General features: G+C 36.4%; 1 protein-coding gene across 3 annotated transcripts in view; it reads right to left on the reverse strand.

Annotated features, from left to right (window-relative positions):
• CADM2 (cell adhesion molecule 2) overlaps positions 1-21,609 on the reverse strand; it is a 671,675-nt gene that overhangs the window by 121,362 nt on the left and 528,704 nt on the right. For all 3 annotated transcript variants that reach the window (XM_055802814.1, XM_055802815.1, XM_055802813.1), the window contains 3 exons: positions 8,750-8,902; positions 6,134-6,271; positions 127-297 (listed from right to left, as the gene is read on the reverse strand). In XM_055802814.1, the coding sequence (XP_055658789.1) occupies positions 127-297; positions 6,134-6,271; positions 8,750-8,902 (462 nt within the window). The remainder of the gene's footprint in view (positions 1-126; positions 298-6,133; positions 6,272-8,749; positions 8,903-21,609) is intronic.

The following is a 21,609-nucleotide window of genomic DNA, read 5'->3' on the forward strand; positions in this document are numbered from 1 at the left end:
AAGCTGGCTAATAGAAAAACATTACCCATCCATACCATACCAGAGATTTTTCTAATTTTCCCCTGATAAAAACTCTGAAACAAAACACCACTATAAAAAGAAGCATATATAACGTGTATTACTTACAGTGTATTTCTAGAACCTGCATTGCTATCTGAGGTGTAGAGTTTAGCGACTCATGATCTACTCTGCAACTTACAACTGCACCATCATCATTTCGATCTGCTAGGAAATCCAGTGTGCTGCTGACTGTGAATGTTTTACGATTTGCATCTTCTTCTTTTAAAAATTTAACATCTGAAAGAAAGAAGAAACAAACAATTTTCTCCAATATTTTTAGGAAAATTAGTCCAGCATTAGACAGCTAAATTATCTATCACACTGTTGAAAAGACACCTCTTTCATATCTGTATTGATCTCTTTAAAACAAAAGTAATTAGACTGTAGTTGTTCCTCAATTTGCTCCAATTGTCAGAGCAGGAGACATATATTGAAAAATAAAATTTTAAAATTGGTTACATGACGCTGCACTCAAGTGGAATTTTCTTTCATCATTATCTCTCATATGTTTAGGGCCAAATTTGATATAAACTTTCTCTGTAGTTTAGTAAAAAAAAAGTGTCCTCCTCCCACCCTCACTTCCCTTATGTATATAGTGTCATTAAGTATTACATTTTCCAAGTCCATGCTTATGATCTTTCATAGTAATGCAATATATGGATATTACTGAAGTCATGTGAACTAAGAGTTGTATGCATGTAGTCACATCAATCCTGTGCTTACTTTGTTCATTGATTATTTTTTTGTTTGTCCAGAATTATGGTAATTTATGATTAAACTAAACCAAAGTTTATCAAAGCTATCAATGGTTGTGAACTGTAAATAGAGCACATCATAGTATTCACTGGAATCTACAGACAAGTCCCAAGAAGACTGGAAATAAAATCACTTCAGAGACCTTCCACTCACTGCTTTATATCATGCTAAATTTGCCCTCTGCTTTTGTGCAGATTCAGTCTGCAGATTAATAAGTATTCAACTCATCTCAAGGTTCAAATTCAGAAAGTTCTGTTGTAGGACATATCTGTCAGATCAAAGCTGAAGATCCCAAAGACTGAACATTTATTTTAAAAAGTTTTAATGCATTAACTGCAATGAGGTCTTCTTACACATCATTTAGAACAGTTTTACTTGGTTCCCAACTACTTATAATGCTTATTGATTTTAATTTATTTCAGCAAAATAGTTAGCTCATTATATTGATTTGTTACAATGAAAGCCTTTGAAGACATCTATAAATACATAAACACATATACTAAATTACACTGAGATTGCATATGTCCTCTGTGTCCTAAAAAATGAAGTGAGAAGTTTCAGTTTTAAAAATTATACTAACTCCCATTAGAGAAGATGACCTAAATAAAATTTACATGAAATATAAGTTTCAGAAAGCAAGTCTTAAACGGCTTAAGCTACATCACCTTAAATTTAAAATACCTCTGAATTCAGAAAGGTACTCTTTTTTTGTTGTCTCCAGATAGACCAAGACACTACAAAGACACACATTTTCCCCTAAGAAATAATTATTTCTTGCATACAAGCATTTTCCTGCCTGTTGTTTGCTAGGCTTTAAGAGATTTCCATTTCTGACTATTAATATTTAGGGATCAGTAGGTGAGAGAAATATTGACCACGGCTAAAGTGCAGTTATTATAATCAAACAACCAATGTCTTCACTCATATTTAAAGCAAACACATGAGATTTTTTTCCCAGAGTTAGGTTTCCAAATTTAATAATAAGCACCTATATAGATAGCCTTCTGCTTATAAGAAATGTACACATTCCTTTGTTTACTGATTTCAGTAGGAGGACAGACAGCTCCCGAAAACGTCAACTTTAATTTCAGTGAGAGGTTGTGGATGCTTAATCCCTTAGAAAAACAAAAGCAGTTAATTTCCTAAACGGATGTTTAGAAGTCTTCCTCTAGACATCTATTGTTTGAAAGAGTTCAACTCTTGGAGTTAATTACCTCTGTGAAAAGGATGTGATACTATTCTATAAACTGTTGACATCCCCAGCAGAAATACTTAGCTTGTCCACTTTATCAGCTTTATCTTCTTAAAAGTTTCTTCATAGCAAAGTGAAGGTGTAATGGTAATGTATGCTAACGGAATGTAAGCCCACCTGGTTGTAAGAGCAGTGCAGATCAGGTACTGGGTGTGTTAACAGATGCTAGCGTTCCAAATATTCACCCAGGTGTTTTACAGAGCTTTTAAATATGTCCACTGTTGTCCATTACTTAATTTATTTTCTTGCTACTCCTCTCTCTCCTAAATACCCCCTGATTTTTTTTTTTAAATGATACGTTACAGAGGCACTTTGTCTGGAAATCACTATAATGAAACAGGTTGGGGGATGACTAGATAGCAAGTAGCTTTGTAGAGTAGGAACTGAGGTCTTGAGGACAAGTTGAATATTAGTCAACAGTTTGCCCTTACAGGGTTGTAAGCTAAAAAAGGGCTGCCCTGCGTTAATAATAGCATGGCCAGCAAGTCAAGACAAGTGATTCTTCTCCTCTATTCAGTACTTGCGTGGCTGCATCTAGAGTACCAGGTCCACTTCTGGGCTTTTGGGTACAAGAAAGATATTGATAAACCCGAGTAGGTTCAGCCAAGAGCCATACAGATGGTCAGTGGTGGGAGCATAAAACATACGAGGACAGCTTGAGATAGATGAGTTTGTTCAACCTGAGGAAGACTAAAACCAGATCAAACTGCTGCCTTCAAGTACTTAATGCGTGGTCATAGAGAAGAAAAAGCCAGAGTCCTGTCAGAGGCGTACAGCAAAAGTTGAGGTACAATGAACACCAGTTACACTAAGGAAAATTTCTGATTATGTATCATGAAGTATCTACATATAAAGAAAATTCTCCACAATCAGGGCTTTGAAATGCTTGAAACATCTAGCCCAGACAGACTATGGAATCCCTGTCCATGGAGATTTTTCAAAATTGGATTGGAGAAGACCTTAGCAACCTGACTTAAACTTTGAACCAAGGTTGGGCCAAATGTCAACTATGGGCCCACTTCCATCAGTCTGTCAGATAAATGCACATACAGATATGCTTGTACTAACTAATACAAGTTTATATCTCACAAGTATAGATGTTTGATAGTGAAAATAATAAATAGAAATGATAGAATGCCTAGCATTCATTGTTCATTGTCATCTATTTTTAAAAGCACACACTTTTAATTATATATATTTTTTATATATATATAAACACTGTAAGACCATTCTGCTGTTGCAAGGCAAATATAATTTCTGTTTACATTTTAAATCAAGTTCTGACATGAAATGACCTTCTTATCTAAACAAATTTAATCTTCGGTTTAGAGGTTTATCAAGACAAAATGTTTTGTGCCTCTGAGTTCTTTGTGTATGCTAAAATATACATAAACTAATTCAAAATGACTTAATCTATTGCAACAAAACAAACATATTATCTTATCTACTTTTGAAGCCCAGTTTTGTTAGGGGAAAAAATAAAATACAGTAAAAATATTCCTGAGACCTAAAAACATACTTTTTACATAGTATTGTTGACATAGTAGGTAAAAAAAAATATTGAAAAAATAGGGGTTTTTTTTCAGAAAAATTATGTATTTAGCTTCTCTGGTATTTCTGCTTTTAATAATCTTCTGGAAATGCCACCAGAATGCTAAAGTACAGATCTCTTATTTAATTTGGTGCATCTATGTGAGAGACAGAACACTAAAGCAAAAGGTATGATACCCAGTGCTTCCCATTCAGTCCCTCTCATTACTAACACTTGCTCTATCAAACAGTATTCCTTCACCAGATGATGATTCCTTTTTTGAGTAATAGCAATGGAGCTACAATTTTAGAATGGCTTTTCCCCCTTTGGTGCAACTCTGAACTCAATGCATCATTTATTCTTTCGCACCATGTATAATACACTGTAACACAATTGGATTTACTGGTGCTAGACAGACGAACTCCTAACCTTTAATGTCAGCTGCATTAGCATATAATTTCATATCTATTTTCTCAGATTTATCATTTCACCTTTTACAGTGCACAAAGCTAATGTAACTTCTGCTGATGCCACTGCAAACTGGTTAGGTTATTTTATTTCTAACCTTTCTGAAATGGCAATGTGCTCTTCAGAAGACCTAGAAAACGAAACTGAAATGAATGTGCTCAGTGCCTCCCTCTCATTTCTGTTTGGTTGTTGTTTCTTTTCCCCTTTATCTTTTTCACACATCATCTTTGTTCCTTCCCCATCTCCTTTATTTTAAAAAAATAATCCCTTGAGGAACTGTTGAGAAGAGCAAATTAGTTAAAGGGTCAAATCACCAAATTGCTTGCTGGCTTCAATTACATGTCAGCTGAAAGAAAGGCAAAGTTATTCCACCGGATTTTAAAATATAATTTTAAAAATAACATCTTTTCAGATGTGTTGCCTTGCTGTTAGACCAACTGCATCAGTGGTTCTCTTAAAGTATTGACATTGCTTAGAGTAATTTTCAATATTTACATGTCTTGAATACATATATTCATCCTCTCATCTTTTCTGGATGACAGAATCTGTGCTGTGCTATGTGTGTTAGCTGTGCTGCTAAATTCTTCTTTTTTAATTACATTTGATGAGGCACTGCTTTTCTTCCAGCAATTTCCTCAAATTTTCCAGTGGCTGAAAAGAATGGTTCTGTTTCCTCATTTTCTACCCTTGCTACAAGTGCTCAAACACATTTCAAATGACTACAGCCTAAAATTCCTGTCTCCTTCAACACTACCCTGATTTTCATCAGAAATCTAAAGACACTTCTAGAAGGGACTGGGTTCCTTGAACAGTCAACTGCAATCTCCTTTATTTACCAATTTTATATCAGAGCTCTGGTTATGTACATTGAACTGTGGTAGAGAACAGCAAAGGAAGATTAATGGATTCTGTAATTAACACTGTGATTTTGTTTGAGGCAGTTTATTGAGCTAACAACATCCACAATGTCAGACAAATATGAGACAAAGCAGATAAAAGTTGTGTTTGGGTTTTTTTGAAAAGCTACACAGAAAAGGTGGATTTTGAATGATTTATTGATTTAGTCTTATAGCAGAATGAACAGAGGTGACATGAGTAAATACCACCACCTTATGCTTTTTATTCATCTACTGTATAATGGGCATCTCAGTTGGCTGTGGAAGATGTGACTAAACCTTCCATTATAGAAAGCTTTCTCCACTCATTCACCAAAAAGGATTTTAAACTATCCCAGTATTTATGAGCATATGGACTAGAAAACTAAGTTTTAAGTAAAATACATGCAAAGTGAAACAGAAGACAGAAAAGAACCAAACAGCTTTTATATGCAACTCCTTCCTATCTCACTGCATCCTCAAAGGCAAATCCTTGTTTTGAGCTTCAATTTTAGTCACCTGATGACTTTTCAGTTACAGCAGTGTCCAGCTCCCCCAGGTCCCTGTGAAGTTCTCCTCAGCCACTTTAAAATCTATTTTCTCCCTGCTCCTCACTGCAGACTGTCAGCATCCGTGCCACAGCTGCAGGTTCCCAGTTTCCAAGCTGAGGTTCCCCTCAATTGTTACATCGCGACTCTTCCTCACTGGTGCTGGCTTTGTGGCTCCCCTATGGGAAATACAATCTCCTATCTCCTCCAGACGGTTCTGCCACAAATGGTCACTTTGAGCAGTGTAACATAAAACTGGCTATTGACCAGATCAGACATACATCATATCAGAAAGGCAAAAAGACATGACAAGGTAAAATATCTGGTGTGAGTGGTATGGCTCTGATAACAATAATCCATAAACTGTTTCTCTATGGAGCATCACAGTTGAGTTTATTATGCTGAACAGAGTTCAGATCAATTCAAAACATCAGTTTTTACCATCTGAAGAAAAAGTAAAAAGATGGTTATATGACCACTCCAGTACTGTACAATCAATTCCTTATCTCTGTACTATATCACTGATTCATGTAACGATCAAATATGAGAAACACTACAAACACTATTTATATATAAAATTGAATTCTAAATGATGTGTAGTTTTGACAACTGGATCAAATTACATAAAAGTCCTTTTAAATACCTTTAACTTCTTTGTCGTTCTTGAACCATCTAATATCAGCTGCTGGTTTACTACCAGATGTCTTGCAAGTTAGCTGCATCCTCTCTCCCTCCATAACTGGTGAGGTAAATCCAGTAATTTGTGGCTTCTCCGGAACACCTAACAAGCAAAACAAGCAAAATGTCTCTGATAGTGTCAGCTGCTGCCATGAATATACAACCAACTTAAAGTTCACTTCTTCATACGCTCTAAATTCTGGAAACACAATAATTAGTTCTTTGCCTTGTGAGTGAACCCTGTTTCCTATTGCAAATAAACTGTCAGTCTGAAGTGTAGCTGGTTCTAAAGAATTAAAGAAAACAAATTATCTAATTTTCTAAGGGAAACACTGTATTTTTAAAACTATCTTATCTGCATTTATTCGGCGTGCAGGTCTAGTCTGACTTGCTATTATAGGGTTTAAACCGGTCTTCACAGCAAGCAGGATGACAAAGTGTATTAGAAGTACAGGGGTGAAAATAAAATGTAACTGGCAACAAAAACCTGAACTGATCTAAGTTCAGAGCACATGTTTAGAGCATGAATTATGAAGATTTTAATACCAAATCCAGGGAAGAGGTCAGACTAAAATAAATATAGGAGTTACTTTATCTTCAGAGAACACATAATCAAAAGACCAATAGGTATAATCACAATTCCATTCACTATGGAGAATTCTTCAGCTAAATCCAAGTTATTTTGAGGAGGTCATACGATCATGACATACTATACATGTAATATTAAATTTGGAAATAGTTGTTTTTCAATGAACCATGGAAAATTAAAAAAAAAATAGAGAAGATAATTGGGAAAAATATGATCACTACTTGTATAAATCCATTGGACTACTGAAAACACAAGAATAACTTATTTTAAAGTGATCCTGACAACCATAATTTTAAATTCTCTGCAAATGTCATTGTTGTAACTTGCATCTGCAGCACTTTGATGTGTTCATATTTGTGGCTAGAAAAAGAGACCAGCCACAGTAATTGACCCTGTGCCCTGTATTTCACAATTTGGTTTGTTTACATCTCTTTTCCAAAATGAGAGATTATGTACATGAAACCCAAGCAGCAGTCCCTAGAACATAGTATATTTCTGTAATAAATATACTCCTCTCTTTCAGGACACAAAATGATGTCTACTATAATACCTTGACACTTAAATATTCTAATCCATAAAGAAGCAGTCGATAAAGAGGTTATTAGTACATAAAAAGATAGTTTAATTGATTGAAAGATGTACTACATTTCAATGGGAAATAACCTCTTCTCAGATAGAAAGTGGTCAAAGAGTTTACAATGTTAATTTGAAATTGAAAGTTACAAAAAAAAAATAAAAAAAAAAGACAAAAAAAAGACAGGCATCTTAAAGCTTGCAGCTTGCTTTCTGGGAAGGTTAGTAGCTGATGCTGGGAAAATTTCATGAAATGCTTCCCCAAAATGAAGGTAGAACTAAAAGAACTGTGAAAGATCAAGCTACTTTGGTTAATTAATATTGTCTAGATCTTTTTTTATCTTTGTAACATCTTTCTATGTCTTTCTGCCATTTAAAAGGTTGAACTGGTCTACTCATCTATTGTTTAGATCATGAGATGCCTCCCTACAGTAAAGACCAAAGGTAGGCAGTTGTTATTGCAGAATATTCTGCTTTGAGTGGGTGTTTTTTGTCCTTAATGGCAAACTCGTGAGGATTTTTGTAGAATAGTCTCACAGGGACTAAAAGGGAGACATATTTCATATCCTATGCAGAAAACCAATTCCCTGGCTGGATTAATGTGAATATTACTGGCACAGAGAACATCTTACATTAGTCCTATTAAATTCATCTGTCTGCCTGTCTACGTATAAAAATAAAACAAAACGAAAGAAAGAATCAAGTTCAGGGACAGAAAAAGGAGAAAAGAATAAAAATCAATCTGTAAAATCATATAACCTCTTAGGTACGCAGGTGTGTTTCAATGAACTATAGCAATTTCAGCTGATTGGGCTACTGACATTCATAGAATCATATAAAGCTTCGAGCAGAAACTTTATTTCCTGGGCATCTCTCGAAATCTATTGCTTTTCTATGTGTATCTATAACCTTTGGGGAAAACAGCAGAGCATTTAGAGGATAAAGCATAGAAGCAGCAGCAAACCCAGTGAAGATACGCACTTTATAGAGAAAAAACGAAGCAGAATGAGCCAAGAAAATGCACAGCTAAGGAAAACCAATAAAGCTCTAAAGCCCGTTTTGATTTCATGCTCTCTGATTTTCTCCCCTTTGCCCTATACAATACATTGTTAGGAGATGAACACATGCACCTTCTTCGCACTTCTGGTGCTTGGGATGTAGAGGTTATGTCCATTTTATGGAGCACTCATACGGTGGTATTTGTGTGTGCTCCCTAATTCATTATCCTGCCACAGTGCAAATAGTAAGAGGGATGTTATTTTTCAGCACAGCAGTATGAAACAATAAACTTCAGGGAAACAAGATCAGACATTTACATTTATCTTCTGCCAAGCTTTAGAAAACTTTGTTCTTATCATAATTTTCCAAAGCCTGAGAAGTTTAACACTTGCTTCTTTATGCTCAGCTCTTTATACTTACCGAGAACAGTAAGAAAAGCCTTGGAAGTCTTGACAGGCATAGTAAATAAAGAGCAGGTGTACTGCCCTTCATCCGACAGAGACACATCACTGACACTGATACTCAGTTCATGCCATGAGGCTCGGACCAACTCAATTCTGTTGTCCCTCAGAGCTGAAAAACAAAAAATCGTGTTATAAGGTAGGAAACAGGACGTTAACAAAGCATGGTATATTGTACAAGAGACTCTATGAGTAGCCTAGTAAAATCACACCCTAGAATACAGGGGTATGGACACAGTTGTCTTTATGCATAGTAGTTTGCTTTCTCTGTGGAGTAAAGTACAAGACTCCAGCAAGTTTTTGAATAGCTTACTGCCTTGTATATCAATCTAGAAACTAAGGAACTTTAGTTACCTTTGACCTTCCCCTAAAAATACTAACACTGACTTTGATTTCTGCCCCCTAGCAGCTTTGTACAGCGTCTAAAATAACTCCTTCCTAAATCCATTTTTTCTTTCATGTATTTATCAATGTGGGTGAATATTGAGAATCCCTTTTTTTCTAGTAACAAACCTTTTGCAAGTAAGAAGTCTAGCACTGCATAGCTTGCCTATAGATTTTTCTTACATCCGCTACTACTCATATTGAATGGGAACATCAGATTTCTGGAATGCTGTAAGGGTATTTCTTATCATGAATATGTTGAAAGTTCTACTTCTGCATGCATATACAATACATTTAAAGAGTTCAGGTAATTGAGTATAGTGGCTTTACTTTACTCATCTTCTATCAGAATATCCTTCCTAGCAAGATTTTCTTTGCATGAAACCACTGAGGGAAGAGGAATAGGTAGATGTACTTAAATTCAAAATGTCACTTTAGCTAATGTTTTAAACTTTTAAATATTTTAAAGGTTATATTTAGAGTAACCCACATTTTCTTCTGAAAAACAGTCAAAACATTTCCAAACATTAAATTTCTCTGTATTAAAGCTGTTTCAGGAATCTACATATATTAATCAAGTCTTTCCACAGCACAGAAATACTAGCATCATAAGTAAGTAAATGACATAATTCTCCTAAGCGAACGATAAAAAAACCCCTCTGTAACTCAGAAAGTTTTGCTGTATACCTCTAGATTCAAATCTTTAACATGACAATATTTGAATCGTCAGTAAGTCTATTTTTACAGTAAGCCTCTGAAAGCCAAAACTAAAATATAAAATATTATAATTACTGGGAGAGCTATGCTTTGATTTGTGAGAATAACCAAGGTGTTCAAGTCCCTAATGATGCTCTCACTCGCTGCTTTCTGAAGTCCCTAAAGGCTCATAGATTTGTTTCTCCTCACATTTATATCTGCCAACGATAAAAGCAAAGCTTTACCATGGTTCTTTTGCTACTATATCTACATGTTTCTGCCCCATTGCAAGGCTCTCCAAGTGTTGCCAATGCAGGAAGATTTACACTGAAATAAGTAGCTACAATGAAGATTCAGCAAAAACGTCACTTGAACTTGCTGCCTTATAAAGCTACTGTTCAGGTTTCTTTACAGTGAACTCAAGCTGAATTTGCTGGTTATTTTAGGGTAGGACAGCTAAAGCTTGACTTATTCTCTGCAGGGTCAGACAACTGAAAGGTGACAGCTTAAGCAGTCCTAACACACAAGCATGCCACAAACTGCTCCAAGGCACATCGAAGTGACTGCGATTGTGTGTAATGGACACATTCCAAACATAACCGAGACATCTGCTGGCCACCAACAGCAAGAAATAAATAATTATGTAGTATATAATATAAAATGCACATGATGATGGAAAATAGGTGCAACGTCAATGCAAAGAAGCAAGCAAAACAAAAGCCACCAAATGAAAAGCCATGTATATACCAATATGCCGACAAAACAGCCCAGAAAAACAAGCTCAAGAAAACAAAAAACACATAGAAGCAAGCTTCTACCAACCCAGAATAGCAGGCAAAGCTGATGACTGTGGCTTTACTAGCCAAAAGTCCTCACAACAGTGAAGCTGTTGCTATCTTTGAGGAAGTAGTAGATGGGGACTCAGAATTCATTTCTCAGCTTTTCAATTCTAGTCAGATGCAAACTGAGCAGACATAAGAATGGTAGTTTATTTCACATTACTGACCTTTCAAAAAAAATATTTTCAAAATGACCCAGTGCTTCTAAATGGTTTGATTACTACCACACCCATACATACAATTTAGAGAACAGCATAGGAATTACAAAAAAACCTCAGCAACCCATAATTTGAAAGTGGTGACTTTTGCCTCCTCTTAATCAGAAATTATTTTAAAAGTAATGCAGTATATCATCCTACAGCGTATTTTACTTTCTTATAATTTTCAATTGCTACTGTCTCATGATAAAAATTTATGTAGCAGTTGAAATATTTTCCTATAGATGGGACAATGTGCAGATTTTCATGCACTAAACAGAACTGCAGTTAACTCCACTAGAACACAAATTTTCCATTTAGATCCTACTTGTAGAAAAAAAAACAATTGAAATACAAACCACCTGCATCAGCTACATTCCTATTGCTCCCCTCCCTCATTTCCTCCCCTCCACACCATTTTTAACCTTTGTACAAAATAGAACCCTCAGTTCAATCAGTTTTCTGGAAAACTGGTAAAAACAACCACTGACCAAGGCCTAGGATCAGATGTTCCATGTTTCAGCCTGGAGTGAATTTTTATTGGAAGAACAGAAATAAATAGTAATGAAAATACCAACACTGAGCCTTTGAAAAAAAAAGTGCTGCAAAGAGCACCGACATATACTCCTTTGCAGGAAAGCTGTTTGTCAGAAGCATTTCTATAAGTGCTAAGTCTAAATGCAATTAATTATCTGTGCCATCAATTTCAAACCCGAGTTCCAAATCAATTCAAACTGTAAGATTTCCTGTCTAATGCAGGTTTGAGAGCAAACCAGTGAGAAAACTCTGCTATTGCATAGACAAGGCTAGCGCTTACATGGAATCTTTTTAGAATCTTACTTTCAAAGTTTATTCCTACATCTACGACTCTATCAGTATCTATATCTATTTAGAAATACACCATTTCCTCTTGCGAAATTGATGGCTGTGATGGATGCCAGAACTGGTTTATTTCTGTTTTCTGCGTCAGGTATACTTTGCTAAAAGGGTAAAGTTAGATCAGAACAAAGGTGGCTAACTGTCTAGTTCTGGCTCCCGCACCTTGGGGCAGGGGTCCTTCTGGGAGAGGATGGCTGCTCCTTCCTTGGACAGCAAATGAACAGTTGACAGCATTGGAGAAGCCAGGAGTACTTCTAGCCAGCTGGCAATCTCCAGGCATGGAGACTGAGTGGAGCAGGGGTCTTGCGTGTGGCAGAAGGTAAACCCTTGCCAAGCCTGGTTGCTGGAGCAAAGAAGCCCGTGGAGCCTGAACAGAAGCCAGCTACTGAAAGGTCTCAACTGGCAAGCAAAAGCTTGAAGGAGAAGACATACTCCTCAAGGAGCTAGTGGATGGGAAGGAGATTTATTTACAATACTCTCTATTCAATCTCTTTCATAAGACCTACGTTCTACTTGTTTAAAGAGTGATCTCATCTAGTTTATTATTCTCTATTTAACGGACATGAGCTTCAAAAGCTTTCTGTAAGCTTTTTGACCGCTCTTTCTTTGAAGTGAGAATTGCCCCAAAAACAGGAAATTTCACCACAAGGTTCAAGCCTACTCGAGGCTCTGCTATAATAGTTTAAATAAAGAACCATAAAGTGAAATGCAGAACATTCTCTCTTATTTAAGTAACAGCAAAAAACAAACAGTAGAACATGTATGGGGGCATTCTGCAAGAATCTGGGGGGACATTCTGCAAGAATTTGGAGTTTGGTACACACTAAACAGACTTTCTATATACTGAAATGTCCGTGGGTTGCTCAATACAAACAGTAGTAAATATTTCTGGCTCCCCGCAGAAGCTAACAGGAGACACCAAGCTTCTTTTTAATGTGTCTGATACTAAAATACAGCTTCTATATTGTACTCAGGTGACAGTATTTATTCCTCCACTTTTTAAGAAGGTTGTACTTATCGCTGCATTTGTATTCCATGGGTAGTTTCTGAAAACTATTTATTAGTTGCACTGCGGCAACGACTAGACAGCCCAGGTAGGGCACAGAAAAGAAAGCTTTGTCCTTAAAGACTCAGCCAGCTCCATGCTCAATGGACTTGCATGGTTTCCTAGCCTCACTCCTAACTCTCCCTGCTCTTTCAGAACCTTCTCTGGAAGTTCTTTTTTTTTTCTTTTTTTTTTAATCCCCATTTCACTTTCTTAGAAGCCCAATACACCTTTTTGGCCTCTTCCTGACCTACATTCCCGAATCATTACCTTATCAATAACTTGAAATGCCAGAATTTTTGCATGTTACAGAGATGCCAGAAAACGGCTAAAGAAGCAGAATATATATTTGACTTCTGGGAAATACACCTATGCCAAAAGAGTAATAAAGTATACCACCACTGATGTCTCCTTCCTGGATTCTTACATTGTAAGCGCTTATAAAAAAAATAAAATGCAACAAAAAATATAATTGCATAATAAATTCCAATATGCCCTAAGTACATTATTTCAGTTTTCTGTAATTCCCAGGCACATATGATGTAATTAGTTTGCAAAGTATGAAATAATTATGCATAAAATACTTGTTCCTAAGCAGACACACTTCATTTATTTTACCTGTCATTCTCTTTTTCTGCGGAAAAGATTTCCTTTCAGAATGTTTTCTGAGACAGAAACAAGTAACCTTGATAATTTGCATAGTTTAGGTTATTATGAGTAAATTTTAGTATTAATGCAGTGTTTCAGCTGCATTAATTAGCAATTGTTGAGACTGACAACCACTGCAACAAACTGGTGGTCTGGTTCACAAGCACAAAAACCTGTACTTTACTTTTTGCAAAAAATAACACAACCATCATATGTAGTCATGTAGTGAAATCTTGCAATAGGAATTATATCAAAGAGAGAAAAGAAACTTAAAAACACAGTGTCATGGAAAAAAAATTAAAATCCACGTTTCATCCTGGGCATAAAAGGCAGTTGGATTTGTTAGATGTAGTAGCCAGAGGGCAGCATCTTTAATCTAATTTCTTTAAAAATACTATATCTTAATAGTATTTTGAGTTTTATATTTGAAGAATGAGGAAGAAATAAACAACAAAACCCCCAAATCCTCCAGAGTAATTTGCAGATGTTTTGACAATACTAACTTGACATATGCTGCCACCCTGGGATTCACTCAAGAAAATTTTCTTCCTCATGTTAGAGCTGTTCCCTCTGTCTTGGGAATAATGTAACCAATAGCTGGAACCAGAAGAATTTCTGATGCTCTACAGGTTGTGCTAAAGTCCCAGAAATTTAATACTTAAGAAACTGAAAAAATCCCTCTGATCTTCAGGTTTTAACTTTCTGAATGCAGTACCGTCATCAAATGTGAATTAGTTTTCAATGAATGTATATTGTGTTTCCAGATATACTTGAATATACTTGAGAAGGCCTTTTGCTTTGTCCCTAATTAATTCAATACACCAAGATGCCCACAGGGATGATCTACAGCACTCGCTTATAGTTGTACATCAAAATCTGTCAGGCTACAGACGACCACCACAGCAAGAAAAAAAGAGACAGAAGGGTAGCAAATGGAAAAAAAACCCAAACTACTATTTTCTTCTGTGTTTAGTCTTCTAAGCCTTCATACTTCTTATCAAAACATTTAATTGTCCTTTAAAAAAATCATGTACACATTGGTTTGTTACTGTACTACCAGTTTGCCCATTTCCAACTGATATGCAGTTAGTACACTGATGCCTAACCTATCTAGTAGCTACTTGCATGGTATCTGAACTCCAAATATTTTCAAACTTTTTAATTATTTGTATGTGGAAAGAAAATCCTTTTCCTTCCTCTTTCTTTCTAGTCATGCAATTTGATTATTTTCATACAAGGAGGCATACAAGGCTAGGCAGAAGTGTGGATATTTAGTAATCACGTTTTCTATTCCTGTTTTATGTGTGTGGTGAGGCCACGTCTGCCTCACCCCATTTCCACTCACTGGAAATGTAGTCCATAGCATTGCAGCTGTGAAACTACTACCTTTGCTCTTATAACTACCTGGTCGTGATTCCAACGGAGTCCAAAGGTCAGAAAGATAGATGAACTCCTAATCAGTCTAGAGCCATGATAGATTTCAGTACTGGGACAGAAACATTGAAATTGAATCTACTTGCACAGGTAATGCTAATGTAGACAGAAAAGCTCGTGGAAATACATTAGGAGTTTCTATGCAACCTATTAGATTGGCTGATGCATGTACCGTTGGAGTCCTTTAAAGGTGACATCATTTGTAAGTAAAATTAGCGGAAGTAACAAAACCTGAAGGTCACAATACTGGGGACAGATCTTTGGCTAATTGGGTGTGGAACAGTAATCTGGCCAATTTGCAGATACATAATGATTTTTTTTCCCCCATTAGGAAGGTGATTAGTAACATAGATGAGTTCAAAGAGACATTCCAAACAGCATCTTTCACAGTTTTGTGTCACTCAGATGCTGTGGATACTTCAACTCCACTGAATTTCCCAACCCATTCATGTACTTAATAAATCCAGGTCATCACTGAGGATGATAAGTAACGTGTTTGAAATGGAAGAATGACATAACAATCCTTAGAGATTAGTTTTACTTTAATTCCAGTGCATTTCTACTTCTCTTTGAACCCTTCTAAAGTGCTTGGTAATCAAAAGGAAGAAACAATGGGGGCAACAGGAATATACTTCTTCTGTCTCTAATCATCTGGTCAGCTTCTACTTTATGCTCTGGTTTGCAATATAATAAGCAAAGACTAGACGGCTTTAGCTGAGAAATACTGCTGAAATATTTGATTAGCTTAGAGAACAACATTCAGCAGCAAGCTGCTTTCTCCTTTTTATCTTTTTCAGATTTTTTGCACATTGGATAATGCATATGTCAAGGAGTACAGCAAACTCCCTTCATTAGAAGAGGTTCTGACTGTCTCACTAACAGAGGCATCTTCTCTGTGCTCACCTTGAAAAGGCCAAAGCACTGGGGATCCAGAACCTGTCCCTACACCGTTAGCTATTACTTATCAGAGTGGGCTGTATTTAAAGAACAATCTTAGATGCTTTACGAAGAAGATCCAAACTGCAAGGTAATTTCTTCAGTGAAACAATTCACCGTTTCCTGCAGTCTGGATGGAATGAAAACAGTTTAAGGTGACTTACAATGACTTACAATCTTGAACACATCTGCCAAGTGAGGTTTCACCAACTGTTGCCAACTGACAAAAGAAGGCCAGGACGATTATATGCCCTTCATGAATGGAATAAATATGGTAAAACTTTCCTGCATACCAGATTTTCTGCACTGAGCTATATTTTCTTCCACGATAATTTTCTGTATTGCCTTCAGTTTGTCTCTTTTTCAGAGCATTCAAGAAACATGGCAATATGTAAAAAAAGAACTTGCCTTCTAGAGTGTTTATAATGCCTGCTTCTGGCATTAGAGAGGCACTGCACTTATGTTCTGCTTGCTTTTGAGAATCATAAGGATGACATTTATTCTCTGAAGGATGAGGGCTGCCTCACTTTCACATAAGAAATTTAAGTTTCAAATCTTTCCAAAACATACAGGTTTTGACCTACGAAGATGCTTTATTGTTTTATTGCATTGGGATAACGTTTAACTGTACCTCCAAAACTAAAGCAAGAACCACATTAGTCGGGATGAAATGTCATCTTACAAGGTCTGCTCATCTGGTTCCTTCTGCAATGGGGAATTACAGGATTTCCTATTATACTAATGCAACTGGACATGTGCCACAGCATGGTACCCTAGAAAAATCTTTAAAAATCATACTTCTCAAATGTGCAGCTGCAAAAATTAAAATTGCAAAATGATCTGGCAAGGTTAGAAATGGACAGAATTAAAATAAATGAGATTCAATAGATAAAAGTAATTGGTAATCTTATATACCGAGTTGGAGACTGGTATTTTGAAAGCAGTAATGCAGGACAGAAGCTCTGAGGATTAAAGAGGAAATTCTTTAACTATTATGTTCAAACGCAAAACCACTCTAAAAAGATGAATCCTGTTCTGGGTTGTACTAATCCTGGCAATTATGGTAAAAGGAAAAAATAATGCTACAATATTCCAAAACTGCATACATCATACTGTTTCATATAATGTAAATTACAGGTAGAAAGAGGCTCTCAGTTGGGAAGGTAATTTCTGAAGGTCTACCAATGAAATACTACTGCATAAGTAATACTACAAAAATGCAAATAATACAATAGAGAGCTGTAATAACAGTCCACACCTGCCTAAGAAAATACTAATACAAATTAATTTTTTTCTATAATTTTGAGGGTAATACTGAAAAAACAGTAAGTTTCAGGCTAAATGATAGTTTTTCGTAAGTGAGAAATGTAAGATAAAGACCTTATTGAAGTAGAAGGGATAGATAAATACTAATCCTCTTGCAAACTAAAACAAAGGTACGCAGATTTCTAAGTTTGCTCTTCTGTGAAGACCAGACCAGGTAATTTCTGCTCATGCTACTGATATTGATACTAATAATTGTGTTAACAGTACTTGAATGATTGCTGACCAAGGCAGATTTAAGCTTGTATAGGTATTAAAAAATGTCTAGCCGAACAGCACAGAGCTCTACCAAAACATTGTACGTATTTTAAAGAACATCAGTTACAGTGTACTCACTTTTTTTCTTTAGGAGACTGCTCTTTACAGTCATTGCTGGTGACCTTCATGCACTGGCTTTAGTCACCTTTGGGTGCAAGGAATCCTAAAGGTAGGGAACACGGAACAACTCCACCAAATTTTACACTCAGCACTACTGGAAATTCAGTTTCTCCTCAAATCTGCCCATGTGCAATATGCTTTTCATACATGTCTGCAGCTGACCATGTCTTAAGGAAGCTGTAGAACTGAATTATACCTATATTCCTCTAACCTTGTAGATGGTGACATTACAGCTCTGCTCATTCATTAGCTAAACAATGATCCCATCATACTGAAAATGCTTTTAGTGGCACAAATAAGTAACACTCACAGCAGAGTCATGTTTACGGTACTGCTTCTTATTTCTTGGAAAGTCACAGCCTTCTAATTTCTAAAGAGTGCAGTCCTGTTCAAATGTGTTATCTCAGCAGGGTTTGGAAAGACTTTCTCACTTATTAAAGAACAAAGAGAGATTGCTTTCTAAGTGAGAACAGGTATAATATGTGTCTGTTCTTTCTGCACTTCTTGATCATTCATGTAGATACATGAATTAACATCATTCTTCCTGTAGCAGATGGCTACATTGGCCAGACATGCAGTAGGAATACTCATATGTCCTAACTACATTATGAAGTCAGACTCCCTGAACTCCTGCTGCAGTTAGTGGAGCAAGATAGCTTCCTCCAGAGGCCAATTAAGAACAGGTCACTGCCCTGAAAATATTCAGAACCTGAACAAAACAGCAAAGAAATCATCAACGATTGATAAGTCTATCTGCAATCAATCTACCAATTGATTCCAGTACCAACGTAGAGTCAACCACTAATGTATATGTCAATACTGAAGATATTAGTGGTGCTAGTGATGACTCGCAGATCTCATTATCTAGGGAATTGAAATACGGAACAAAGTATCAGGAGACATCTGAGACGAGTGCAATTCCAGGGAGGATTCTCAGAAAGCTCTTTGGTGGTTTCAACATCTTTTCTGACAGAGCCCTTTAAATTTTTATGATGTCTCCCATATAGCCTAACAGCACACAATCTGCCTCTGAACTACAAGTACATAGATGCTTCCTCTTTTGTGGGATTTGTCTTAGTTTTCCAGATGCAGGTGCGCTGTGAAAGAAACTATTAGTGAGAAATGGTGATCAAAACAGATAATTAAGGGATTGGAGCATCTCTCATACAAGGAGAGGCTGAGAAATTTTGGAATTTTAGCATGAAGAAGCAGCAAATCATGAACTTAATCCAAATTCAAAAGAAAAATTTGGCAGCAGAACTTTCTAGATCTCTAATTTTCTGAGGAACCTGGTCTAACTGGACATAGTTGGAGAATAAGGTTGGACTAGGTGACCTCCAGAGGTCCTTTCCAATGTGAAACATTCTGTGATTTTTTTATTCTAGATGTTTTGGGGGTAAAGAATCTACATGTCTACATTTGTGAAAATACACTTTTTGTGCAGCTATATTCCAAGAAGGTGGTGGCTTCAGAAGTGCAGCCATACAATATTTGGAGTCCAGAGTGGTGGCCAGACATATTCATCAAGCACTACCGAATACTGTTTGGAAAAATAAAACAAATATTTGACATACAATGGCATAAATGGCATACTAAGTACTAACAGCTGCACTGAACAAAAACTCTACCATGAATTAACAGTTACTGACAGTAACAGAAGTGTAGAATCATGCTACCATTGGTAGCATTTGTCCCCAATATCTGACACTTTTGGGGCCATTCACATACACCAGATATATTTGAGTATACTAGAAGAAACCTGTCCACGCTTAACATATATGTATAGACAAAAAACAGCTGACTGCATACTGGCTTTTTCATTCAAATATTTATTGAAGGCATTTTCTTTTTTAAGAGTTGGGGAAAAATATTCCTCTGGTTGGTTGTTTCTGCAGTTGAAATTATAGCAGTAGATACAGGATTGAAGACATTAATTTGAAAAGCAAATACACAGAGTAACTACCATTTACAGCTTCATAGCTAGAGAATGCTACTTACCCTTCACACTTGCAACAGATGATTAATTATATTGGTTCTCATACTGCACTTTTCTTAACTGGTATAGTCTGAAGGTTCACTAAGAAACCACCATAACTAACCTGTCTTCAGTTTGTTACTTTTGACAGATAGATTTGTGTGCCATACAAAAGGTAGCATTGAATATTTAAAAAATGCAAGAAGTTGTTTCAATGTTGACTGATTTTTGTGGCTATTTTTAATAGACGGTAAATCACTTGAGTATTGGAGATACAGTCTAAGAAGAATTTCTGTATTTACTGTGTACTACTGAATCATACATAATGGATCAAGAGTAACTTCCAATTCTGCTTCACAAGCTGTCTGAGACATGGCATAAGCAAAGGTATTTGGCCTTCAGGACAGTGACTGTTACCGTACTCTTTCTTGGGCTTGTCGACAAAGTGCCCGTCAAAGGACATTAATTGCACATTTGGATGATAATATGTTCACAGCATCAGATGTAATAAAGAGTGCTGCAGTAACAATCTGCAACACTGGATACATGAATGTTTTTGATATCTAAGTTATAATAGCCCATTTTTTAATTATACTGTGTCCTTGATTCCTCCTTCTCTCTCTTCTCTTCACTTCAGAGCTGATCATTTAACTCCTTTTTACCTAGCATTCATCTTCTTTTCCCTATTCTCCAGGCACAAAACTTAAGACCTCTATTTTAAAAAGTTTTTAGAAAAATAAACCTGTTGTCTATACACATGAATCTCCTTTCCCATCTTACACAAGTCCTGGTAGACTCAACAGTTCTGGAAAAATTCCAGATATCAAATATACTTCCTCTGGTATACAATGATATTTTAACACTACCACTTTTGACAAAAGCAGCACTTTTTCTTCTGATTTCCGTTTTGCTTGCAAACTGTTTGCCAAGTTTGATGCTTTCCTCAGATCCTCCTCTTGCCCTTCTTTAATCAGTGTTTCCAAATTCTTCAACCAAAACTTACTAAATTAAATTGTATATTTAATTTCTTTCCCCCGTAACAGCCTTTAGTATACTCAATGTATGTTCACCTCCCAACTGACAGTATTTGTCCTGCCTCAGTGATCCCATCTTTCCTGATTTTTCACTCCTCTTACTCTTCATCTTCCTTCCTTCTTTTTCTTTGAAATCTTTCCTGACTGCACATATATGTGGGTGTCAGAAAACCTTGGAATAAGCTGTCTTTGACTTAATTTGTTCCTCCATCTAGTCTCTTCTTATCTCCATCAGTCTTTAATTGATAGAAAAACTTGTTGACATCCCTCCTAGTAACAATGCTCCCATTTTCTGTAGTAAGCAATTTTGTTTGATACATAATTTCTCTATAAGAATGAGGCCACCCAAAAGAAATTAGAAAATAAGAATGGGCTAAACCAACTGCATATGAAATATACATCTGGAATACTCATTAGTAACTCTTTAAATGGGAAGAGTACATAAAAATAATTCATTTATTTGTATTTAAAAATGTAAACCCCGAGGTACACTTTATCTTTTCTGTAACAGAAGTGCAAAAATGTAACAACTGAATTTAAATTACTTTACATTTATCAGCATCCTGAGCCATATAAGGAAGAATGTGGCCAGCAGGTCTAAGGAGATGATCCTTCCCCTCTGCTGAGCACTGGTGAGGCCACATCTGAACTCTTTTGGCCAGTTCTGGGCTCACCCAGTACAACAGAGACAGGGACATATTGGAACGAGTACAACAAAGGACCACAAAAGCGATTAAGGGACTGGAACATCTATCATATAAGGAGAAGCTGAGAGCGCTGGGACCGTTCACCCACGATGAGGTGAGATGAGGAGGCTTAGGATGTCGTCAATGTTGATAAATACCTGATGAGGGGAGTTGAGAAGATGGAGCGAGGCACTTCTCAGTAGTGTGTACTGACAGGCCAAAAGAGAATGGACACAAATTCAAATGCAGGAAATTTAACTTAAGCATAGAAAAAACTATTTTACTCTAAGGGTGGTTAGACACCTGCACAGGCTGCCCAGAGAGATTATAGAGTCTCCATCCCTGGAGATATTCAAAACCTGACT

This window comes from Falco peregrinus, chromosome 4 (assembly GCF_023634155.1).
Source record: "Falco peregrinus isolate bFalPer1 chromosome 4, bFalPer1.pri, whole genome shotgun sequence".
NCBI lineage: Eukaryota > Metazoa > Chordata > Aves > Falconiformes > Falconidae > Falco > Falco peregrinus.